This window comes from Barbus barbus (genome assembly GCF_936440315.1).
Source record: "Barbus barbus genome assembly, chromosome: 38".
Lineage (NCBI taxonomy): Eukaryota > Metazoa > Chordata > Actinopteri > Cypriniformes > Cyprinidae > Barbus > Barbus barbus.
In genome coordinates, this window is record NC_136716.1 from 18,965,686 (window position 1) to 18,993,600 (window position 27,915).

The 27,915-nt window shown below is 34.4% G+C and overlaps 1 protein-coding gene across 1 annotated transcript; it reads left to right on the top strand.

Moving 5' to 3' along the window:
• Window positions 1–1,596: 1,596 nt before the first annotated feature.
• On the top strand, window positions 1,597–13,538 carry LOC306857935 (FERM domain-containing protein 6). Its single transcript, XM_079398217.1, has 11 exons — window positions 1,597–1,754; window positions 2,030–2,120; window positions 2,291–2,370; window positions 4,196–4,254; window positions 4,534–4,714; window positions 4,835–4,990; window positions 6,739–6,804; window positions 7,480–7,548; window positions 9,540–9,702; window positions 11,607–11,747; window positions 13,259–13,538. Exons 1-11 carry the CDS (start codon window positions 1,686–1,688, stop codon window positions 13,387–13,389), a joined length of 1,206 nt encoding a protein of 401 aa, XP_079254343.1. The 5' UTR covers window positions 1,597–1,685; the 3' UTR covers window positions 13,390–13,538.
• The last annotated feature ends 14,377 nt before the right edge of the window (window positions 13,539–27,915 follow it).

Sequence of the window (27,915 nt, forward strand, 5' to 3'; positions counted from 1 at the left end):
AATCAACTGTAATTATTCCACACTTTAAAAATGATTTTATGGTAAATTGACAAATTTGCATTTTTAAAATTAAATGAATCAAGAAATGTTACTTGCAAGGTCAAGCACATTGCATCGTGAGATTCAGTGCTTTGCGTGAAAAGCTGTTTTTATGCGTCTTTACACAGCTAAATTAAGGCTGCTCAAAATTCTGTTTAAATATGTAATGCAGAATGAAAGCCAGACTAAATTATGCCTGCTCTGACGCACCTCAGCCCATAGTATAAACGTATACAGTTGTAATTTTAGTGTAAAAGCATTCATGGCACCTATGAGCTGCATCAAACAGTTTGTGTAAAGACACCTCTATGCCACCTCAGAAGCACCTCAATGCTGCCTTTGCAGTGTAAATTTGGCATTATACGGTATAGGTCATCTGGGTATTCTATGCATATTGTGCACAATATACACATATAATGTAGCAATAGTATGCTATTCTGAATGTAGCCAATAACAGAACAAGTATGTGATTCCTAACTCTTCTCTACATTCTGTGAATGTTCAATCAGCACTGAAGATTGTACATTTGAAATTCACTTGAATATAAACAGCCATATGCATTTCTCCCAGCAGACAGCAATAAGATATTTTTTATTAGTTGCCTGTCCATTAATGCAGTCATGTGCTCTCATCCCAAGTGAAGTGTGGTCAGCAACCAATCAGTAGATCCTTTTTGTGCTGTGAACAATATGTTTGAGGTGTTATTTCGAACCAATGTCAGAAAACAAAAATGAAGGCAGTCACATTTAATGTTCTGATATCAAATAATGTATGTTTCCCTCATTTTTAATGAGCCTTGTAAATAATTTAGTTGAGATCCCGCAGTTGTCTTGTGGAACTGGCGAGTTTACTAAATCATCTTCTGTTGATTTATCAGAAAGCTGTAAATATACAGACCAAGTATTTTTTTTTTTTTTTTGTGTGCTGTCATTTAGTGCAAGGTTTCCCAGTGATGAATAGGTAATAGTTAAATCATGAAAACTTAAGATAAAACAAACGAAACTCAGACCAAAATGAGGAATGGGTAAGATTGGGGAATCCTGTGTCATGCAGTAATATTGAAAGATGAATGACTCTAACAAGTGAGGTCATGCTTTCTTTGTTACTCATTTTTTCTGTTAAGCATTTTAATGCACTGATCTGAAATAAATGAATGTTAACAAATAGTGGACTTAATTTTCTAAGACTAAGCAACGTTACTTTGGATTATTTGTTCAGACTTGACCATAACTAAATGTTGTGATGTACATGCAGAAGCTAATCTTCAAATCCTGTCAGAAAATTCACAATTTACGGTTGTATATTTTTAGCCCAAAACTAACATCCACACATTATTGTTTTCATGTCCTCTTACCTCAGTTATTGTATTTATTATCCTTACAACTGTCTAGCTGTCAGGTCTCCCAATGTGACCAGCGTGCAAGTTCCTAGAAATCCTCTAAAACCAACAAGGCTATAAAACCATCTAATATTGGAAAGCCATTTGGGCTGGTTTTGGGCACCTTTTTTTTTCCAGCAGGGAATATAAACATTCAGTTTCAAAGGGAGGGCATTTAAAGAGAGAGCGATACGAACTCTGCCCACATCGACGGCAACCATTTAAGGAGGGCACTGAAGAAGAGGACCACAAAGAGAACACTTCCACAATGAAGAACCAAAGCAGAGTTCTGAGTATTATTCTGCCCAATAACAAAGAACTGAGCATGACTGTTGGGGTGAGTGAAATGTATTTATACTTCATAATATCACAATGATTTCTGAAGATCCGACACGGAGTGCCAGAGTTGCAGCCTCTTTTGTGTTTGTTTTAAAGTTATAATTTTGCAAGTAACTGATGTTGGCTGTTATAAAACCTTTTTCATATATTTTGTCTTTGTGATGAACATTTATTCAGATTCAGAGTGTTTTTAGTTACAGCACTGTCTTGACCTGACTTTCTGGTTCATTTCTTTTATAGCTTGTCTTACTGTTTAACTTGTCTGTATTACAGCTTAAAGACAGAGGTCGAGACGTGTTCAGCCAGTTGTCTGAGCTCCTCTGCACCTCAGATCTTCCCGTCTTTGGTCTGAGTGTGATAAAGGGTCTGTGGTTTCCTTTTGTGTATGTGAAATTGCTGACTGAGCCCTTTACGTTGGAATGATTTAACCAAAGGCTGAGCTTTGCAAAAAACAAGAATGAAAGGAGTGTCAGCTCTGTTTGTCTAAACCAAGGTAGCCTTTTTCACTTATCTTGTTCGTTCCATTTCATTTAGACAATCAACCCCTGTTCTTGAATCTGGAGGAAAAATTGTCCTTGTACCTCCCAAAGACCTGGAGAAAGAATACATCAAAGGTAAAGTCAAGCTCCAATAAAGCTAAAAACACAACAGTGTGATTTTTTTTTTAAATAGGACACCCTATTGAATTTCATGGTTTTCCATATCAGGGCATAATAAAAACAAAAAAAAACTAAAAAATATATATATCTGGTTCAACCTCAGATGAACAACAACACATGTCATATTGCACCATGTTATTATTTATATTACAAAAATAAAGCCAAAATGGAAAAGCCATGTGTGACAAAGTTAGGACACCCTTAATATTATAGGAATTAAGAGGATAAGTAGCAGTCAGGCACTGCTAATCAAATGCCTTTGATTAACTGATCATCAGCAAGAGAGCGTATTAAAGCAGAAGTTTTGGCAGTTTGCTGGTCTGTACCATTCAGGCCTGTGTTAACACAATGCAAAGAAGGAAAGTCATCAGCAATTATTTTAGAGAAGCAATTGTTGCTGCCATCAATCTGGGAAGAGTAACACCGCCATTAACAAACAATCTGAAGTCCATCATTCCACAGTGAGGAAGATTATTCACAAGTGGAAGTCATTCAAAACAGACACCAAATGTCTGTTGTAACAAAGCATTCTAGAATCAAATGTGAGGCCATCTGTCCGACAGCTAAAGTTGGGCCAAAATTGGGTGATTCAACAGGACAATGATCCCAAGGACACCAGCAAAGCTACAAAAGAACAGCTAAAAAGAAAAGAATCAACGTGTTGCCCCAGGTGTTGTCAAAGTCTAGACCTCATCCTAAAATGACGACTAAAATGCTGTGGTGAGAGCCATGCATAAAAAAGTGCCCACAAATCTCACTAAACTAGAGCAGCGTTGTAAACAAGAGTGGGCCAAGGTCATACTGATAAAGACTGAAAAAGTCATAGATACAGAAAATGCTTACTTCAAGGTATCACTGTTAAAAGTGGATCTAGAAGAAAATTAATTATAGGGTGTCCTAACTTTGTCACACATGGCTATTCCATTTTAGCGACTCCGTGATATGTCATGTGGTGTTGTTCAGCTGAGGTTTTATTTTCCAAATTTTAAGACCTGCTAAAGGACCAGATAATTTTTTATTATTTAAAACAAAAACCACGCATTTCACTTCTGCATGTTGTATCTTTCTATGTGAGATGAAACATTCACTCTTTTCTTAGCAAAAATCACTCATCATAAAACAAAAGATATGAAGGCCCTGATTTCAGGGACCTTGTTTTTAAATTTCTATTACTTTTGCACAAAAAAATACTCCTGACATATTTCTGTCAGGTTGTTCCATTGCTGTCAGCATTAAGTCTGAGAATAATTCAAATAAATTATTTTCTTTATTAGCAAGGATGTGTTAAATTGATTAAAGAAGTGACAGTAAAGACTTTTACATGGTTATATATTCGTTTTAAATAGATGTTCTTTTGCACTTTCTATTCATCAAAGACTCTTGAAAAAATTAATCAGAATTTCCACAAAAGTAAGAATTACATAAAAACAAAATAACAAATTTCTTTTAAAAGAATGACTGAAAAGTGCTCTTGTGCTGTATTTCTTTAAAATAAATGCCTGTAAGTCTTAAAATAAATCTGTTAGTAAATCAAGTCATGACTGATGCACGAATCACGACTGTTACAGAACATGAGGTAAATACTGAAAAATGGCTAACAGAAAGATAGTATGAAATGGCACATCAGTAATCGGGCTGTATCTGTTGGGGTTTTTCCAGTTTGATGTAATTTGCACTATTCTTTTCAGTTATTAGCATATCTAACTACTGTAGGTGGCATGATACGAGATGTGGTCATCCTAATGCAGTGTTTTGATTATCCATCTGTTTCCTTTCATAGGAGAAAGTGATTCTCTCCCTGAAAGTGCAGTATTTTGTAAAAAATGTTCAGCTAATTTTGTAAGTAGTGTTCTTTTCTATTCGTTTTTGCGAAATCTGAAAATGTTTTTTTTACTTTGTGTCAGTGTCCTGATCACCCTGGCTTATTTGATTTAACCCGGTTAAGCCTGACATATAATAGTAATATAAGAAGCAAATATTAAACTGAGCCATAGTAAGTTTAATAAAGGAGTATCCTAGACCTAAATAATAGTATTGCTGATTTTTTTGTTAATCATTTAAGTTGTGAATTTAAAAAATGTTTAAGCATCATTTGAACTGCTTGTTTCCATTTCAAAGAAACAGTGAAGCCCGTAAACTGTATTATGCTGAGCTGAAAGGGAGAGTTTTGAGATCTGAGTGCTTTGAGCAAGAAGGATTGTATTTCCAGCTGGCTGCCTTTGCCCTTCAAGCTGATCTGGGAGATTATGAAGAACGCAACTTTGCATACTTCAGACCACAGGGATTTTTCCCTTTTTGGGTAGGGAGCTCTGTTTACATTTACTGGTTTTCCCCTTTAGACTGTAAAGATGAAAAAACACCTGTTCACCTGTTCTTACTGCTCATAAACTAATGGTGTTTTCACTGTGGTATCGTACAGATTGTACAGAAGCATGGGAATGATTATATCCTGAAGCACACCCCATCCCTGCACAGAGAGCTTAAAGGAATGTCATCCAGCGAGGCTGCCTTGCTTTTCATACAGGAGTCATTTACATTGAGTGATGTGCCTCTCACCATCTATAGATTGTCCAAAGTTAGTGTTTTTGTTGTTGTTGTTTTGCTTAAGTTCACTGTATTTATAAGTGTAGTAATCAAGATCAGTCAAGTCCAGATTCAGACTTAAGTCTGAGTCCAAGTTCATATTTTCCATAGCATTTACAGTAGTCTTGTCCAGTCATAGAAAATAAGGTCTTGGACTTGAGACAGACTCTTGTTCAAACTTGAGTACTACAACACTGGTATTCAGTCAAACCAGACTTGTGCATTGTTCAGAAGTGAGAATGCCTTTTACATTTCAATTCAATTCCTGAAATTAAAATGAGGTACACTGAAAAAATAGAAGATAGCCAGACAAACAGTTAGATATTCCCCTCAAAGTTAATAATACAGGCTATTGGAGTGAGTTTTACAAGAAGATACCATTTCAAAATTTGACTTTCTATGTATTATTTGCTTTTTAAAGCTGCAGTCCGTAACTTTTTTTGGTTAGAAATGATCCGAAATCAATATTTGAGAAATTACATTACCAACCAGTGTTCAAATGTTGTCTAATTTGAGGGGTAGGGGTAGGTTTCCGCGGGAAATTCGAGCATGACACTGCGTCAGTACTCGCGTCTGTAAACATGAAGAAGTTTTCCCGGCTTGTAGGCTATCGCACGTGAGGATCCTGCAGGTGGCGGCTCATTTATAGCCTTATCTCACAGCATCTTGAATAATTAAATTTATCATTTTGATGGCGGATTGTAATCCAGAAAGGATTCTGTGTTTATGAAACGCATGTGAATGAAATTAAATTATATTCCAGTTTTAAATGTGCTTCTGATTACAGATAGCCAACGTGGGATTACACAAGTTTTTGTATTTTAAATAGAACCAGTTTGAAGGAAGATTAATTTGCTTTTTGGATTAAAAGAATTTCTTAATATGAAATGTGAATGGTATGACAATTAGATATTAGACTGTACAAAAATTTAAACCTACACGCTAATAGGCTACTATACTCCTAGTCAGCAATGCTGATGTTGTTAACATTAATAATTTGAGAACAAAGTATAACATTGATAATACACAGTTAGATGTGATATGAGCTAACTGATCTTTAGATTTAATCACCATTGGTAGCGTGATTTATTGTAATGCTGTTTTTCTCAGTTGGGTAGAATAAACTTGGCAGACTTGTTACTTGTTCAGATGGCAATATAGGCTACGGTGAAAATTCTGATTTGGTGTCATATATTCCAAGACATAGGCTAGAATATGTGATTGCGAAGTACAGTAAATATCTACACCGGTGCAGTGACAGCTACACATTCACCTCAAAACATTAGATTCATCTGCGCTGGAGCCGTGCCGGAACACCGGATCACAACCCCGCTCACGAAAGATAGTTCCGCGAGAAACTGCAATTCCAGGTTTTCAAACATAGATGGTGACAAAGAGGGAAAAGTTACGGACTGCAGCTTTAATATTTACTAGCAATTTCTGAGTGAAAATTGTTTCAAAGTGAATCTTACACAATTTTTTTTTCAGTGTATACAAACTGATGGCACAAAGCTTATTTTTTGTAATAATCCAAGAGCCAATAGAAAATTCCTGTTGTGTTTATGTTGAGGGTGATGCTAAATTGCAGGTTGCACTACAAAATACATCATTGCTGCAGCCGATTCTTCAGTTCTGAATTTTGCTCAACCCTGATTCAAACATTGATTTTTACCAATGTTTATAACATTTCACTAATAAAATTCTCTGTCTCTTTCTCTCGCTCTTTCTTCTCTGTCTCAGGAAAAGAATAAACCACATGATTGTGTTCTCATGGGTGTGGCATCCACAGGACTTCAGATCTCTGAGGTAACTCCAAAATCATGGCCAATTACATCATTCATGCCATGTGTATCATGCTGCACACACAAATCATATTCTACCCATAAACGTAGGGTTTTCCACTCAGATTTGCACCAAACCAGCACTAAACTAGATTATTATTCGACCTGGGGCAGAATAGAAATTAATGTTGCTTTAAAGTGCCCCTATTATGCCATTTTTAAGGTTGCTAATATTGTTTTATGAGTCTTCTAAAACAGGTTTACATGCATCCAAGGTCACAAAACACTTTAGTTTTATCAAAAAATAGCTTTAATTTAGCCCTCGCTGCTGTGATTGGTCAGATGGCGTAGTCCTTTGTGACTGGTTTACCGCGCGTACAGCGCGAATGACAGCTCATGTGCAGACATTATGCAAATGTATTACTTCGTGACGTACAGCTATAACAGAATAAGATTCAAATTCCTAACGACTCGTTTAGGCTATTGCGAGCAAACTCTTTTTTTTTTTTTTATAGACAATAACTTTATATATCGTGCACTTTCGGCTTCACAACTTTGCAGAAAGTTTTATGTTAATGTTAAGGTAATATTCAAAAAGGCATAATAGGGGCACTTTAATCTAGTCCATTCACTCATAGAAAGAAAGCCTGCATGCATCTCACCCTTACGGTTATATATGTTTCTTATTTCTACTCTCCAGGTGCTGAATGGAGAACAGCAGTTTGTGTATGATTTGCCATGGCCATCTATCCATTCCATTACCTTTCAGGTTCTATTGTTTCTACTGTTTAAATATTCAACCAGTCAACAATCACTGTGGCTTAAAAGCATCTTTCTGAGGAGCTACAGTGTTTAGTAATAAGAAGTACTATTAATTGTACATACTGTATAATGATTCAGGTGTGCATAATTATTAAGTAGGGTTATTTTTATAGGTAAAATGGGCCAAAAAATAGATTTAACTCGCACTGAAAAGTAGAAAATTATTTAATGCCCTCAAGAAGGATGCAATACTAGAAATTGCAAAATCATGGCATGACCACTGGACAGTGAAATGCTCATCGAATCACAAAAAACAGGTAGGTAGATAGATCATTTATTTGTCCTCAGAGAGGAAATTCATTTTCACAGAAGGTGCATATAAAACACAAGGACAGAAGAAAAAAGAAACTGAAAAAAAGAAGCATAGATGCATGCTAACTGCAAAATAATTAAGAAATAAGGTGAAGAATTAGGTGTGTAACCATCAGGACCCATTTAAGCCCAAAGTATACTTCACTTTTCACGTGTACACAAAGGAACATCGTACAGTGCGTGTGATGGGAATTTCGTCATCAAAGTAGTCTCCAGTTCTACCATTTTCCAGAACTGCAACCTACTCTGGAGTCTGGTATCAGGTTCTTGGGGACTTTGCTAAGGTAAAGAATCCTGAAATATGACCCCCACTTAATAAAAATCACAAGCTGAAGTGTCATAAAATACATGAAGACTGACTTTATGGACAGATAGGTTTGGCGTGACTCTTGAAGGACCAGCACCTCTTCCATTTGTACCACTGTTTGAAGAATTTATCTTCCAGAATCTGGCAGTAAGTATTGGGAGTTCATTCTTAGTCCATCTCCAACCCTTAAAGGTCTGCCTTACTCATTGTTAGTAGCAGCTCACACTATGACTGCCTCGCCACCGCCACTGTAGACTGACCTCAACTGGTGCTGGTCCCTCGAGAGTCAATCTCAACATATCAGTCACTCTCAACCAATATGTTTTTTTTTTTTTTTTATAAATCAGTCTTAATGTATTCTTAATGTATTTCACTACACATCAGCTTAATATTTTTATGAATTGAGGGTCATGTTTCTGGATTCTTTATCTTAGCAAAGTCCCTGAGAACCTGACACCTTGAACTTCTCGAGACTCCAGAGTACTGTAGGTTGCAGTTCTGGAAAATGGTGGAAATGGAGACTAAATGGTTCCTGATGGTTTCACACCTGATTTTTCACCTTAGTTCTTAATTCTTTTCCAGTTAACATACGACTTGTCTTCTCAAACTGTTTTTTTTCTGACTATACTGACCCAGTGGGAGCACCTTAATTTTGCAATATCTAGTATTGCTTTAGCAGGGCCGCTGCTGGCCAAATGGGTGCCTTAAGCAGGATTGTATTGTTGTGCCCCCCTCGCTCAAATATTAAAGTAAAAAAAAAACATAGGCATAGTTGTCCATCAATTCTGATCATTTGCATTCAGCTGCAAACATGAGGTGCGAGCAGTCGCGGTATGTATGTCACTTTTTTTTTTGTATTTAAATTTTGTTGAGTAACTGGGATGGTGCCCCCCCTGGGAGTTGGTGCCCTACGCAAACTGTGTAATCTGCGTATAGGGAGTGGCAGTACTGTGCTTTAGTATTGCATTCTTCACTTGACATTTACTCATTTTGGACTTTTCAGTGAGATTTCTCTTTTTTTGGCCCATGTTACATGTAAAATAAAAACAGTGTTAATAACTATGCACACCTGAATATGAGGCATTTTTCATTTACAGCACTTCTTAACAATTATATATAACTTATAAATGATTAACTACTTTTATAAAATGAAAAGTAGTTATTAAGATTGATGTGGTTTGGAATTGGTAAAAGTGTTTGGAAAAAAAATATACAATCAGAATATCAACTTGCATAATTATGCATGCACTGTACTTGTTGTCTTCAGATGTTTAACCCTCTGTTTTGCAGTTTTAGTTATGGTCTTGGCTTTACTACAGGGCAGGAAGTCTACCATTCGTGCAGATGGGTTGCGTGAGAAAAAGCAGGTGCTCTATAGTCTGTCTGCCCTTCATGCCAAAAACCTGCTGCAGCACATGAGCAACAGTCACCAACTGCATCTCATCACAAAGCCTTTAGTCATGAGGCTCAAGGAAAAAAACGGTCAGAACCCAAAATAACAGAAATTCTGTGGAAGGTGGTTATGTGCAAAGAGAATTTGTTGTGGTCTATCAACTTCACGTTTTCCACCCTCACATTTTTATTTTTTATTCAGACTTTGTTTGTTAAATGGATCCCCGGGTATTAAGACATGTATAGCTTAATATAACGTAAATGATGTCTCTTATTTAAATATGTAGTAGAAAACCCATGAAAATGCATGTTTTTTTTTTTTATCAAAATGGGGTCGCCATTATTTGATGTGCACAGTACATTCTGCATCGATGACGTCAAATGGTTGCACTCGGTGAATTACTGCCACTTATTTCTATAGTCTTTGGCTTTTTACCGCAACACAACTCACAACTTACGATACCACATTGTGTAGCTTTTGGTTGTAATTTTCAGTCGAAGGGCAACAAGAGAAGCTATGTAAGACTTCACTGCTTTCCTAGCGATAATAGGAGAAAAGAATGGGAAGATGCTTATGGATGAATAAAACTTCCTAAAGACCCGCTTCTTTTTTCTCTCCACTTTAGCCCTTTGAGTCTTTTAGTAGACCACAGCTACTAAAAGAGCTTACAAACGGCTGAGACAAGAAACGCAAGATGCCATCTGTTAAGATCTAAACATGCCGATGCTAATCATGGCACGTGGCCGCTAGAGGAGTTTCTCAGCGCAGATTTCCCTCGAGATCCGGGGCGTTTCGACTCCTTGTGGGGAAAAATCCATGGTACAGCATTTGGTTTAAGCCTATACTTATATCCATCGTCACCTGTAAGCTCTTTCAGTAGCTGTAGTCATTATATCAGTATTTTATTTTCCGAGTTGTATTGTGGTAAAAATAGCAACAGGTAGAGCTAGTAGCTCACTGAGTGCAACCATTTTACGTCATCAGAATAATGGCGGCCCCCCATAGTCCAAAATATGTATAAAACGATGTGATTTTTTTTAAATAACATTAATCTTTGATGGGTTTTCTACTACATATTTCAGTAAGAGACATAATTCACGTTATATTAAGCCATACAAGTCTTAATACCCAGGGATCCCTTTAACACTTTGCATTACAGTTCTAAATACACCATCGATCGAGTGTGGAATAATTAAGTTTTGTTTTGAAAGAGGGTCTCTTATGCTCCACAAGTTTGCCGTTGTTTGATGAAAAATACAGTAAAAACAGTAATATTCTTTAATGTAATTTATTTCTGTGGTGGTATCAAACATACAGCAAAAACAGTAATATTGTGAAATATTATTATAATTTAAATAACATTTTTTTTTAAATATACTAAAATATATGGCTTTACCATCACAGGTAAATAAAAATAAATTTTAGTTAAATTATAATAATATTTCACAATATTACTGTTTTCGCTGTATGTTTGATAAAGTAAAGCATGAGAGACTTTAAAAAAAGAAAACTTTTTTCTATTTTGAACTTTTTTTGAGTGGTATCCATTAGATATCACGAATCTTGAATGTTTTACATCATGTGTTAATCTTGGTTAATGTAAATGTTAAAATATAAGCTTTTTATTGCTCATTTTCAGCGCTTATTAGGTCTTATTACACATACAATTATTATTCCATGTCCACATATTATTTCAATGGGCAGCATGTAATAAATGGGATAATGTAAAACTAGCCTGCCATTATCAGAAATTATTACATGGTTCTGCGGAATACTTGATTCTGATTAGCCAGTGAACATATTTTGAGATATGTTCACTGATCTTCCCTGAATGTTGAAATTAACATTAAACAAGATTAATAAAAACAAGTAATGATAATTGTTAGTGTGTGTTAATGGCGAAAATGTACACAATCATACTGTAAGGTGATAACTATTATAATTTCTTTATTTAAATATTTTACATAACTAGACATTATCTGTGTAAATAAAGGGAGACACCGAGAGATGTACATCACAGATGGAGCTGATCTGGACATGGAGGACAGTGATGATGAGCTTCCACAAATGACGTTCCTCTTAGACAATGTCCAGAAGCAAACCACTGGCACCACTGAATGTAGAAACGCCACAGGTAAAGAATTCGACTGAAGTGTGTAACTTTAGCATGGAATTATAGGCTGCATCCGAAATCACATACTCATCTACAATATCAGGGCCGTCCAAATTTGGTCCTGGAGTTTAGCTCCAACTTGCCTCAACACACCTGCATGGAAGTTTCTAGTATGCCAAGTAAGAGCTTGATTAGCTGCTTCAGGTGTGTTTAATTAGGGTTGGAGTTCAACTCTGCAGGACACCGGCCCTCCAGGACCGAGTTTGGAAAGCCCTGTACTATATAGTAGACGAAAAACGTATGTGACACAAGAAGTATGTTCGGATTATTAATACTCATAAAAGAGAAGATAAAAAGTACCATGGATAGCCTACTACTACCACGGAGAGTGTGCATAGGAGTCTATGAGAGAGAGTTGCAACTGGTGCTGGCAGATCATGTGATGACGACAACATGACGAATGTAGTACATTCATACTATATAGAACATACTTTTTTAGCAATCGTGAAGTAATTATCCAACACACCTATTTAAGAGAGAATATGTGATTTTTGGTTGCAGCCATAATCTGAGGCCAGACAAAACAATTTAGGTGGGGCATTTTAATATCTACTGTTAGAAGCAAAATTGTAAAAGACAATAACACTTTTCAAATAATACATCCACAATATGCTTATTCTTTAAATGCTGCGTCCAAATACTTTTTTTTTTTTCAAAATAATTTATTGCAGATTTCAGAGCATCTTTTCTTTTACTGGATTCTCTATTACATTGACTTGAATTTACTGTTTTTTCTTTTTCTGTCCTTTATGTCTGCTCTTATTGGGTGTAAATACTGTCAAATGTGATCTTTCCTACATTATTTTTTTTTTGTTCACTACATTTTGTGATATTTATACTTAAAACAAAAAACAAACTTAAGAAATATGGTAAGAAAACCAAATTGTAATTCAGTTTATTCTCTTGAAATCACACCTGAGAGTGGTATAGCCATTTCACAAGCCATGGGAAGTATGTATTGCATCAGTTAAATGAGTTACATAGAAGTATAAAATATGATATGATACTAGATAATGTGATATGCCCTAACCTTGGTCAGCGGTAAATTCCCCAGTGTTAAATCAACACTGCTTGGTGTACATATGGGAACCAGTTTCCATATGTACACCGAGCAGTGTTGATTTAACACCAGGAAATGTACTGTGCTGTACACCTCTCTTGACACAAACCTTCCTCTCACAAGAAATTTGGCTGGAACTCCCCCTTGTCCTTTCCTAAAGAGCACATCCTCTTCCAACCACTTTTGTCAGTTTGTTACAGACCTGATTGCTATTTTTAGTCAGACACAGTTTTTTTTTAACCTTTTATTTAACCTCCTTAATTATTACCTAATGAGATTTAAATATAATTAAAGTTACTCTAGATTCTAATGCAATTTTACTTCTCAAATAAAATGATCTTGATGTTTTGTTTGTCTTGTTTAGATTTAGGCATTTATTCATGTCCCTATTTGTTCATTTCTTGCGGTTTAGAGATGAGTGTTGATGAGCCAGAAGAAATGTTGGTAGATGATCCTGAAGACGTCCTGCGTTTAGTTGAGCTGTTGGAGGGAGTTTCGGTGGATGGTCCTTTTATTTCTGCCAATTTCTCACTGGAAAGGTGAGAGCAGGATGTGGTGTTTAGTTTAGCTTCTTAAATAATAATAATAATAATAAAAATATAATTTTTTAAGAAATTAAATAATTCAGCAAGGATTCATTAAAATGCTAAAAGAAAAGTGACAGTAAAGACATCAATAATGTATTGTAATGTAAAAAAAAAAAAAGTATTATTACTGATATTACACCACTCAAGCACAATTTTTATATTTAGAAAAGTTGTGCTATGTAAGCACCAATTCAGCATATTAGAATATCTGAAGATTTATGTGACACTGAAGACTGGAGTATTACTTACTTTACTTACTTACTTTTGTCATTTAGCAGACGCTTTTGTCCAAAGCGACTTACAAATAAGAAAAAGTAACTAAAACTAAAAAGTTACAACTCTATAAATACTATCTACCCACATATTTAAGAAAATAAAGAAATTAAATAAAATTAACACATGCATATAACAACAACATTTCAATAATAAACATATCAATGAAAAAATTAAATAAAAAGCTACTACTATCCCTTGCCGGTGTCCCTGCCCGGTGGAGTCGCACGGTAGAGTCGATGGTCTTTACACTCTTTACTTTTTTACTTTTGTCATTTAGCAGACGCTTTTTGTGTTTGTAATGATGTTGTAAATTAAGCTTTGCCATCACACGGATAAATAACATTTTAAAATATATGAAAATAGGAAAGTTATTTTGAATTGTAAAAATATTTCACAACATTACTGTTTTACTGTATATTTAGTAAATGCAGCTTTAGTGAAGAAAAAAGACTTCTTTCAAAACATTTAAAAATCTTCCCGACCCAAACCTTTGGAACAGCAGTGTACATGAGTTGCTTTGTATTTTCTACTGTAGTTAAAAAATATATAAACATGTCTTACCACTCTATATTTCCCTCATGGTGAAATGAATCGAAACATGTCAGTTAACTTCCAACTACAGTCCACCCTTCTGAAAAAAACCTGCTTGAACCAGCTCATTCTGCCTCTAGCTGGATTAAGATGGTGTCCCTAGGAGAACCTGACACAATGGTCTCAGAGTAAATGTCAACCAGGAAGTGGCAAGCAGTCCTGGGCAAATGCTATGTTAAGTAATGCTTAGAATGAACTAGGAATATGTCACTTTTTAAAACTTACTTGCACATTGTGAAACTTAAAATGACACATACAGTACATTTCCGAATGGGTAACCTTTTGTTCTTTAGGTATTTACCAGTGACTCCAAATAGAGAAGTTGCATGGGAATGCTGATTAAACATTGCTAACTTTTAACATTCGAACAGAAGGATATAAACAGCTTTATATTCAGGCTAACTTGATTATTGTGCCTTGGTGTCACGATTTATATACTGAGTCATCAGGTACAAACAGAATTGTTATGATGCATGTCATAACATTGTATCTTAAAAATGTCATTACAAGAAAAAAAAAGGGCGGGCACACAGTTGAGGTTGGCAGGCTTCATATCTTTTGCACACCTTCATTCACACTCTAGACATCATGCATCCTCCAGTCTCTTGTGCACTGGTGAGTTTTTATCTTTATTTGCATGCTCTGTTCATCAGTTATTTGTCATTTTACAGACTTAATCTGTTGGAGTGGAAGTTCATGTTGAGATGAAAGCTTTGATTACATCTTCACACAACATATGGAAATGTCTATTTGCACGTGCGTTTTTTTACGATCGTAAATGGTTTCTATACTCTCAACTGAAATCTAAGTGTCGTCTGATCTTGAGTCAGAGATGTTACAGATAATGGATACTAGCGATTCGTGGTTTTGGCCAGTTTACACTCATTTTTTAAGGTTTTTTTTTTTTTTTTTTTTGGCTTAGAGAACACGTGTTGTCTGGTCAAATTTTGTAGCAGAATCAGTGAAGTATGCAGTCAAGGTTCTTCAAAAACATCTGTTTTGTTCCACGAAAAAAAAAAACATACAGGTTTTGGAACAAAAGAGTGAGTAATAAAATTGGTTGCAGCCATTATAACTCTTGAGCTATGCAAGTATTCTCTCAATGCTCATTGATACAGGAAAGAAGTCACTACTTCCTGTTACTTTTTCTGTTAAATAATTTTGTAGTGATCATTAAATCCAGTGAATGTAATCAATCATTCTTTCTTGAGCCATGCCAATCCTGTCGAAGTGATTTGGGTATGACTACATTACGTGATCGTCAGTCTGACTCTCAATTGACTCATTTAGAATTTACTGACTTTTTTGAATCTTCATCTGCTTACAGCTTCTGTACCCTAGTGATAATATATTTGATTGAAATATATTTGATTGATTCAGCATATAGATCTATAATGATAGACATCTTTCTCTTGTTACCAGTCGTGTGACATGCCCTGACATGTCCACTACTGCAGTGTGCAGCTTATAATGCTCAACACAATAGCAATATCCTGTTAACAATCAAATAACGAATGCTTTAAAGTGAAAAATAAATAAAGGAAGAGTGGAATACTTGGTAATATGGAGAGGTGATAACCAGAAGGGCCAAAACAAACATTTACCATAGTTTGATCTGATTTTGTGTAATGATTTAAAATCTTTTATAATAAAAATGTGTACTCAATTAAATTTTAAAGTCACTTGCACCAATGTTTTATTCAATATGGTGTATAAAAACATGGGAATATCTGCTGACAATATGAACAAAGCATTATGAGTTTAAAAGACATAACAATCCATTGTGATTTAAATAAAATATCACATAAAAAGCCTTGCATCAAATTAGTTAATTGAATGTGATTAATTTGATTGAAATGGTAATCTCAGCCACTCAACAGTTTAGGTCGATTGAAAAGTACAAATGCCTTCCCTAGTGAAAAATAAATATACAAAAATATTTGAAATAATTATTTCATGTATACTACAAATACATTTACATATTATTTACATATCACTAAACCGGTTTAAATTCTTAAAGTCTGCTTAATTTTAACAACTAATTGTGTAGTTAATGCACTTTAATTGTAAGAAAGTAGTGATGAAGTCTAACCAAAGATATACTGAAGTATATTTGATTGTGCTAAAAGTGGAACTATTGTATTTGCACAATGCACATTTCTCAATATTAAGCTTAAAATGTGTTTTGATGTCACATTGATGAGTACTGTATGATCTTTGAATAATATCGGCCTTTAAAATGCAAGATATTTCAAATGTACCTGAAGTATACTTGCAAAAGTTCCACTTAACCACAATCAGATATACTTCAGTATTTCTTAAGTTGGACTTCAGCACTACTTCCACACAATTAAAGTGCATTAAGCACAAAACTTTGTTCTAATTCAGCAGACTTCACGTTTACCAGTTTACTATACTAAAAGTACAATTGCAAGGTATTTTTATTAAGCACATAAATATGTAAATGTATTTGTAGTATACTTGGCATGAAATAAATGTATTTCAAATACATTTTAGTATATTTATTTTCCACTATGGACATCAGAATGTAAGTTATTGGTTACTACCCACTAGCTAGCTACACCTCACTGACTGAATTCTGGATATTTCATTTTCTCCCTCATCTTCCAGCTTTTTGTCCCAAAGTAAGACTATAATAACACATCTTCAGCAGTAAAAAACTGTTTTCTTCTTCTCATGGTTGACCTACCTGGCTTGCATGTAGTCGTCAGCCATTTTGACTCAAGTGCTATCCACAAGCTTTACCCACAAAGCATTTCTCCGTGCCAAAGGGGCATAAGTCCAGTTACGCCCTTTTGGCACTAACTTGCTTAGTATGTTTAGTGTTAAGTCTTTTGCTTTCTAATGGATAAATCCAAAATTATTAAGAATTAAATTTTTTCATTTGTTTAGTAGAATGAGCTCATCAAGAGTTTCAGGTTCAACCAAAATTTCAGTTACACCTTTGAGAGTTCTCAACTCTCGATTAGACTGGCACATTTCTTCAGGCCACGCTCAGTACAGTCATTTAGTCACGTGTTGCACAATATGGTCAACAAGAACATTTCTATGATGATGTCATAAAATGCCATCATTTTAAGATATTAGTAGGCTAATCGCACTTTTATATTAATAAACCAAATCAATCATAATCACATAATTGCCATAATTAATTGCCTATCATAATAATTAATTGATGTTTTCTGTCTTTTCGGCTGCAGTGACAAAGTCGACAACACTAACACATCATCTCCACAGTGGATTTGCACGTTTCATATGGATTACGTATCTGAAAACATTTGTTTTTCTATTTGAATTTGTTCATTTAAAAATAGACATTTCGCTCTCTATAGATATATTTTTCATGTATGTGAGTTTCGGCTCATTTAAAAAAAAAAAAGTTAACTTCACAAAGAGACTTAGAAGGCAGAAAGCACATCCTGTTTGCTTTCATTATTCCTACAACGCACAACATGTAATTGTAACAACATTGTAACAACAAATTCTTGAAAAGATGTAATTATTCATTATCATTGTGTAATGTACAAGAATTCAGATGTGCAAGAAAAAAATCTCTGCTTTTATTATTTCCATACAGTGTATGCCAATGTAAATGTTCATGTTAAATATGTTAAAGATACTTAAAAATGTTCAAACATACATATTTACCTTCCTCTGTATTATTGCACTGTAAAAATTGTGGTTTAAACAATGGAAGTTTGTACAGTGCATTGTGTTGCATACAGCAGGCTTTCAAGAAAAAAGTAATGGGGGCCTGTGCCCCAGTAGAGCTTTAGGTCTAGCAACGCCCCTGCCCTGGACTAAGCTATGCCTCTTCTCGTCGACTTACAGGTACATTTTGATGGTGAATTTGGTGCAAAACAACTGAGCGTCTGTGACAGCAGAATTTGTAGTTGTAGAGAATAGTCACACATGTGTATCAGTAAATTTGAAGCAACAGACAAAAGTCGCAAACTTGTAGATTTTGTTTTCTCTCCCACAAACACAACACAATAATTAAACCTTCTCGAATCCTTCATTGCAGAGACACAAATCCTATTCTACGAATCACAAATCACGAAACTCCTACTCTCACATGTTTTGCTACTATTGCTGCAGTGAATATGGTGCAAAACACATTCACACACCTGCATCACAAATGTGAAGTCACGGACGAATTTTGTACATCCACAGATCAGTATGTGAATTCTTGCAATTAGATTTGCACACTTTTACAATGTTTTCTTATATATATATTTTTTTCCTCAGATGCTTTTTCGAGCACAAACACAAGTACATAACTGTTACAGGGCTGACGAGACGTGAGACGTGCGGATCCATGTGCAAAGCTTTATTATGAAACATGGTCAAGACAGGCAGGGTCGAATAACCAGCAAACAGGTATGTTGAGGGCAAGACAGAAGAGTGGTCAGTAAACAGGTGTGGTCGACGATCGGCGTACAATATCCAAACAGGGCAAGGCAGAGAGAATAATCCAGGAACACGGGCAGGAATCAAAACACAGGAAAACAATGAGGAAAACTATGAACAGAGAACGCTTTGTAGTGCAGACAGGCTAACAATACTCGGCGGTGAGCAAGAGCAAGTCCCAGGCTTAAGTAGTGAGTGGTGGTGATTGTGAAATGGTGATCAGGTGTGGGTGTGATAATTGAGAACAGCTGTGCGTGATTAGGGAGTGCAATGGATGGTGGGAAATGGAGTCCAATGTGCTTGTGAGTGAAAATAGTCACTGTGGTGAACGGGTGACCTCTAGTGGTGGTTGACCGGGAGAGCATGGATCAGATTCGTGACAATAACGACAGTGGCTTGAATTTGCTGCTACGAGTCATAATGCTGTTTTTCACCTGCAAAGTTTCTCCCTTCTGCACCACATATCTGTGACAAATGGAGCAAAAGTGATTTGTGCTAGGGGGTGGACGTATCGATTCTTGTATCGATACCAACGTTGGTATTGGTATCGGATCGATACTAGCCTGATAAGATCGATACTTAGGTAAATGTTTTTCTCCTATACACTTAATAACATTGCTTAATACATACAACAAAGCGTAGACATGTCTGTTAGTGTATAGTCTTTGGTTTGGTTGTCATGCCATCATGTGACTCTGCGGCTCTGAGCACGAGTGGATACAGTGACGGATGGAGATGGAACGTAACTCCGAGCCACAAAAGAAATGAAAACGTAAGGAAGGAAATCCTTCACATAGTGCATATTATACCTGTATACCGAATTTGTCCTTTTTATACAGTATCACTGTAAAGTGTGTACTGAGTTTAGCTTTTTAAAATGATTTCTTAAATGTATTAAGACACTTTATTTTTCATTATAACGGTTTTCAATGGGAGTAAAATGCTTAACGTTTAGCATGTTTGCATATATATTCTGGACTCAGCTGCTTGCAACATATTATATTTGCTGTATACCGAATTTAGTCTTTATTTATTTGGTCTTTATCACTGTCTTCCTCCATTCATAAATTGCACCATATTAAATGTTTTTATATTGCAATTAGAGAAAATGAAATTCAGCGTGTTGCATTCATGTTCTGGGTTCATCTTCTTACCTGTACATACCGAATTTGGCCTTTTCATATCACAGTTTTTTAGTTTTTTTTTATTGCGATAATAACAAACAAATATTACAGTATGTATAAAACAACCAGAAAATACAGTACGTACATAACATACTAAAATCCTTTCAATAATAAACAAGTTATGGTTTAATAGTTCTTTTTCATATCAATGTCTTCATTCAATAAGCCCTTAAACTTTTTTTTAATAATGGTTTTCTATGGGAGGAAAATGCATAATGTGAAAACTTTGAGCGTTGCTTTCATATTCTGGGCACATCTGCTTACTTGTATATCTAGTTTGAAACATTAATAAGGTGTATACTGAGTTTTGTATACTTAATTTATTAAGCCACGTTAATTATATTTATAACTCTTCTATGGGAGGAAAATGCTTAATATGAAACTGTTCATTGCTTTCATGTTCTGGGCTCCTCTGCCTGCAAAGTCCTTTTAGAAAGGTAAATAATATCCACGTAGCTTTAAGGTGAATATAATATTATTCATATCAACATTAGTATTGTTAGTTTTTTTTTAATTGTTGTTGGTCATTTAAATTTATGTTTTTTTTAAATGACAAGTATCGGAATCGGTAACGAATCGATACCAAAATTTGCAGTATCGCACACCCCTAATTTGTGTATCTGTAGAGGCAACGGCGAGCACTCTTCAGAGAGGAGAGGATTTCGGCCAATCAGAAGAGCTAGTTTGGGCGCCTATCAGCAGTGAGGAAAAAAAAAAACTTCTGGAGCGGAGAGCGGAAAAACTTTTTTTTTTTCTTTCTTTTTCTGAAACCACTCACCGTTATACTGTACAGTATATTTGTTTACAGTTTAAATATCAAATGAGTTTAGCTCCAACCCTGATAAAACTCACCTACCTGTAGCCTTCTAGTAGTCCTAATTACTGTTAGGAACTAACTAGTTACTAGCAACTTAGTTACTGTAATATTACTTTTTGCAGTAACTAGTAGTGTAACTAATTACTAATAAGATTTCAGTGATATTACAGTTACTATCCATAAAACAGCTTAGTTACTTTTGATGCCTCAACCCCGCTGATTTAAAATCTAACAATCAAATAATTCCTAGATTTATTTTCATAATTTTCACGACTCGATGTGATGTCCCCAGTGCAGCAGGCAAGCTTGGAATATGGAAAAAGTTTACATTCAGCCGATGGAAATGTTGCATTATATTGATTTTGTCAGGAAAAAAGATGATCTGAACACTGCTGTGTAAGTTGTGGCTGTACTTTACTCTGGCATTCAATCCCACCCACATCCCTCTGATCAACATGTGCTACATTATATTACTATAATTAAAAATCTTTTTGAAAAATCAAACACTTTCTTACAAACTTATGTGATTTGATAAAATACATAATGAAATGTATATGTAATGGAGAACTTACAATTAGCTTAAAGCTGCACATGACAATTAATGAGATTGATAGTGACATTCAATTAGAAGTGTTGTGTTAATCACTATTGAGTATTTGTAATAACTTCTGACTGCGATCCAATGGGGATTTTGGTCAAATGATGAGGCAGAAATATGTTATTAGTAACATTCTAGAAGAATTACTTTTGAAAGGAGTAACTAATAATGAGTAATATATTCCATTCTTTGAGTAACGAGCCCAACACTGGTCCTAATTAAGTTCACTGGTAGAGGTGTGTTTGATTAGGGTTAAAGCTAAACTGCACAACAGTGCCCTCCAGTACAAAGTTTGCCCACCCCTGCTTCAACTCACAAAGAGACTTCATAAAAGATAAACCTGTTAATTACATAGATAATTATGAGAGTGTCATTTACAAGATGATTAAATATATTTGTTAATATATTTTAAAAAATTATAAACAAATGTACAGTACAACAGTGAGTGATTTCAGGAAAAGAAAGAAAATGTACCTTTATTGGTATTTGCTGCTGTCCGCTCCAGAAGATGCTCGCAGCTTTTATTATTATTTTATTATTACCCCCTGATCGTTCGGGTGCCAACGGATAGGCATCTAAACTACACTCTAAAGAGATTTGCTGTATTTTTACAGTAACTGGATATATTATTACTGTATTCTCATTTCAAATATTATTCCTGTATTGTCAATATTAGTACTGTTCAGTTTTTCATTTTTTACCTGTATACAACAATCTAATTGCAGAACAACACTATATACCGTATTATTTTACAACCCCATAAAGAGCACAATAACTCATTAGCATTTGTCTTTATAATATTCTTTTTAATTGTTGAACATGTTCTTTTTAAAAAAAAAAAAAAAAAAAAAGACAAATCTTCATCTCTAGCATGTGCTAGCTGAAAAAGAGCATCACCACAGTCCCCTGGGGACTGTATCTGCAGCATGGCAAAACAGACTTCACAGAAATAAAATACAGTAAAAATTTGTTTGTGTTGTTAAATTTCAGTAATTTCAGTAATATATATATGCTTAAAGTTTGTTATATATCTGCTTACAGATGCTGATTTTTTGCCTGCATCTTTGCTGTAATGCATTACAAAATGGTAATTTCATTTTACTGTCATAAATAAAAATAAACAAGACAAGATTTGTTTCACTGCAGCTTACCAGAACCAGCTAGAGTGCGCTAAAGCCTTATACTGTAGCTTACATTTTCTGATTCTTTAATGAAGTATCTGTATGTTTTTCCACTTGAAAGCCATCTCTGCATTACATTGTTTAATTTTATATCTGATGTCTAATGTCTGATCTGAACAGAGTGCATTGTAATAATAAGCTATACATAAAATTGAGGGTTTTATGATGGTGTGACTCTCGTACAAGTTACATTTTGAAAACATTTTGCTGTTAAATTGCATTAGCAACTCTCAAATTCTGTTTTATTTTTGTAGGAACGTGCAAGTTCAGAGTGCAATTTATAGAGACTGGAGAAAACGTGTCTTGCTTTAAGACAATGGATGGACATGTCCCAATTTGTAGGTCTCACAATTCAACCCAGTTATGTCAGATTGACACTAGAGATGGCAAGACGTGCATAAAGTGGCCAGTAGAAACCGACCTCAAATGTGTGAAATTTTCTGATGAGCTTCCTAAAGATCTAATAAATGGTAATGTGTCAAAACAAATTCAGCACTGGCAATAAATACTTTCAATTTTTGATGTATATATCAGAATATCTGTTTCTCCTACAGATGAAATCAGCTGTGCCAATGACCAAGAATGTGAGCGAAAAGCTGTCATTTTAAATTTAGTTGTAATTAGTGCTGTCAAACGATTATTCGCGATTAATCACATACAAAATAAGAGTTTTTGTTTGCATAATATGTGTGTTTTCTGTGTATAATTATGTATATATAAATACACACACATACAGTATATATATTTTGAAAATATTTACATGTATTTACAGGTCTATATTTATATTCATATAATTTATATTATAAATAAATATATTTAATATATAAACAACATATTTTTCTGAAATGTATGCATGCATGTGTGTGAATTTATATATAGATAATAAATATACACAGCACACATACATATATTATGTAAACAAAATATATTTTATTTTGGATGCAATTAATCACGATTAATCGTTTGACAGCACTAGTTATAATGTACTTCATCATGAAGTAGCCTAGGTTATTTATTGAATATTTATTAAATCACTTTTTTCATTTCTTTTTTTTAAGCTATCAGTTGCGATGGAGAATACAAATCTGGTAAATTTATTTAATCAAAGTGTTTTGTTTGTTTGTTTGTTTGTGTTTTGTTATATGAAAACAAATTAATGACTGCTCCCTAAAGTCAAATGATTGTTTTTTTTATCCCAGACTCAGAGCCCAGAGATTCTGCATCAACCCTATCATTGAGTAAGAATGCAAAACTAGACAATTAGCTGCTACATGTTTGAATCCATCATAAAATAATTCTACATGTTCATATATCTAAATTATTGATCCTTTTGTTTTTTGCAGGCATTCTTCTAATTGCTGCTATTACCGTTGTTCACTGGGTGTCACTATGGCACTACTAATAGTTTATGATAGTGCTGTATATGGTCAGGGGTGCACATACGTTTTTCAGCCTGGTTCTCATAAGAGCACCTGGAGATTTGGTTTGGTCCCCACACTGCACATAGTGTAACCAATTAAATATAACTATTAAAAAATAATTAATTATAGCGATAATAATATTATTGCCCTTTATTTGTTAAAGCTGCAGTCAGTAACTTTTTTTGGTTGAAAATTATCCGAAATCAATATTTGAGAAATTACATTACCAACCAGTGTTCAAATGTTTTCTAATTTGAGGGGTAGGGGTAGGTTTCCGCGGGAAATTCGAGCATGACACTGCGTCAGTACTCGCGTCTGTAAACATGAAGTTTTCCCGGCTTGTAGGCTATCGCACGTGAGGATCCTGCAGGTGGCGGCTCATTTATAGCCTTATCTCACAACATCTTGAATAATTAAATTTATCATTTTGATGGCGGATTGTAATCCAGAAAGGATTGTGTTTATGAAACACATGTGAATGAAATGAAATTATATTCCAGTTTTAAATGTGCTTCTGATTACAGCCAACGTGGGATTACACAAGTTTTTGTATTTTAAATAGAACCAGTTTGAAGGAAGATTAATTTGCTTTTTGGATTAAAAGAATTTCTTAATATGAAATTTGAATGGTATGACAATTAGATATTAGACTGTACAAAAAATGAAATCTACACGTTAATAGGCTACTATACTCCTAGTCAGCAATGCTGATGTTGTTAACATTAATAATTTGAGAACAAAGTATAACATTGATAATACACAGTTAGATGTGATATGAGCTAACTGATCTTTAGATTTAATCACCATTGGTAGCGTGATTTATTGTAATGCTGTTTTTCTCAGTTGGGCAGAATAAACTTGGCAGACTTGTTACTTGTTCAGATGGCAATGTAGGCTACGGTGAAAATTCTGATTTGGTGTCATATATTCCAAGACAGAGGCTAGAATATGTGATTGCGAAGTACAGTAAATATCCACACCGGTGAAGTGACCGCTACACATTCACCTCAAAACATTAGATTCATCTGCGCTGGAGCCGTGCCGGAACACCGGATCACAACTCTGCTCACGAAAGATAATTCCGCGAGAAACTGCAATTCCAGGTTTTCAAACATAGATGGCGACAAAGAGGAAAAAGTTACGGACTGCAGCTTTAAATAAAATAATAAAGTGTGATAATACTATTAATGTTTTAAAATAAAAAGTGAGTATTATATAAAAAATAAAATTTATTTTATACTAAACATCAAATAAAATGTGAATATTTACTTTTTTAAATATGAATTTTCACCATTTTCAATCTTAACTTAAACGACTTGGCGCTGCGCTGCCGGTCGAAGCGCGTCAGTGAATGAAATGTCACAGTTTTGCATTGTGCTTTGAAAATGACAGCAGATACCCAAAAATAGATTATGATTTCAGTTCGAATAGAATTTCTGTTTTAACTTTTCTGGATTCCGTTTTAATGGTTAAATTAAATTTTATTAATCAAAAAGAATGTCTAATTGATTAAAATTATGAAACTTAAACAATTTAACATCAATTTATTAAATGTTTAACACAAATTACATGTTTAGGGTACTATGAAATGTTTTATTTTTTCCAACCTTATGTTTTATTGTTACCAAAATCTGTTTTAGCATATGTAATTATTTGAAAGCCTAAAAACAGGTTTCATTTATTCTTACAATAGCCTAAGAAATTCTGTGTTGTGTATTTGCATTTTTAAGGCATAAAACAGGTTTTCTACAGATATGAACAAGTGAAATTTAAGACTTAAGACCTTTTTAATACCACCTTGTGAAATTAAATATGAAATTTAAGACGTAAACCTGTAATGGAAATACACATTATATTACATATATGTAATATTTTGTGTTTAATGTAAAAAGAAAAATAAATTAATCACTGTCATAAATGATATTTATTACTATGATATACAGTGAACTTTTCATATCAGCAGACAATATTCCACACAAATATCCCCACAAAACTACCACATCACCGAGATTTTTGGTGGTGTAAACAATTATTTTGAAGCAATATTTTAATCAGTGTTCTTTCAGCTTTTACATAGGGCCTACTTAAATCTGAATATTTTTATTTACCTTCATAAAGGCCTATTTATTAAAACTTTTTTTTTTAATTAAAAAGAATAAATATACACAGAACACACACATATTATGCAAACAAAATTTTTTATTTTGTATACGATAAACGTTTTTGTTTGCATATATAGTGCTGTCAAACGATTAATCGTATACAAAATAAAAGTTTTTGTTTGCATAATATGTGTGTGTGTTCTGTCTATATTTATTATGTGCAGAGTTAACAGTTACTGTAATCTAATTACTGTTCCTGGTAACGCAGTATAGTAATGTTACATACATTTTACATTTATGTAATTTGATTACAGTTACTTATGTCAATAAAATTACGTTACTTAAGTTACAAATGCAGTGTTAAAAAAAAATTTAAAATCATGTTTTGATTGTCAGTATGCCCTTTAATAAATCACCGGAGAGTGCGAGCTAAAATGAGAGTCCTACAACATTTAGATGCCTATCATATTTCAAAATGTTGCACTCGACATATTTTAGTCTGGCATTATAATTTGGGAAAATTTCAACAAGTGAATGTGTACAAGTTTATGTCATAGTACCGCTAATGAAGTAAAAAATAAATGACTCATCAGGATGAGATCAACCGCTGGATTAAACCGCGTTGACATCACAATTCAAGGCTTATTCCTCACAGCGCGTCTTCTTCCAAAAACGAAAAGTAGGCGAGATGAACTTGAACTATAGAGGTGACATATGAGCTTTTACATGTTCGCATGTCTCAACTGAGTTTCTCTTTGTAGTGTATTTTTTAGTTTTGATACCTTGAAAAGTAAAGTAAACTTGAAAGTAACTTGAAAGTAATTAGTAATCTGATTACTTTTTAAATGTAGTAATCATTAATGTAATCAAATTACAATTTTAAAGAAGTAATTAGTAATTTGTATGTATGTGTGTGTGTGTGTATATATATATATATATATATATATATATATATATATATATATATATATATATATATATATATACACACATATATACACACATATATATATATATATATATACACACATATAATAAATATACACAGCATACATGTTTTTGTTTACATAATATATGTATGCATGTATGTATGCTGTGTATATTTATTATTATGTATTAAGCCAAATGGCTAGTCTGGCAAAAGTAATAGGAGTGAGTACTAGTGACAAATACTTGGGCAGTTGAGTAAACATCCTTCTTGTTTGGTCGATGCGATAGGTGTTACATTTCCATCGGTGGTGCTATTGAGAATGAAGATAAATTCAATAACAAAGCAACAACTGCCCCACTCACATGCAGGTTGTAATGAGTGTGACTGACAGCAGCTTCTGGGGTTTATAGTAGAGGTGACTGGGGGAGAGGGCCTCAGGGGGCCAGTTCCACAACCCTCATTTCAAACCTTTGGTCCCCCGTGGTCTTTTTTCCCAGAATGCTCTGTAGAATCTCTAACCTCTCGGGCTCCAAGTGTGTTTGCTTTGAGTTAATGAATGAGCTAGTGTTGGAGTGAAAGTGGGTGAATAAATGCTAATCACATCTCTTTCCCCCAAAATAAAGCCTTTATTTCACCCCTTTCCTGTTTGCTTTTATTCCACTTTAGTTAAATTACCAGTAATCATGATTTTAAAAGCTAGTCAGAGACAAACCACAGGTCAGGAATGAAATGCTCAACTAGCACTGTCAGAAAAACACGAGAGGGGGAGGTTTATTGTGCAAGGAGTGTAAAGTCAAAGTTGAGGTGTCATATGTGATGTCAAACTCTCACTTCTCCAACAATGCCAATTGAGTAAACACACACAAATGGTACGAGGAGAGGGAGTGAGAGAGAGAGAAAGAAGGGGCCGTCCTTACTTGCTCTTCTAAGCGGGAATGAGAGGAGGTCCA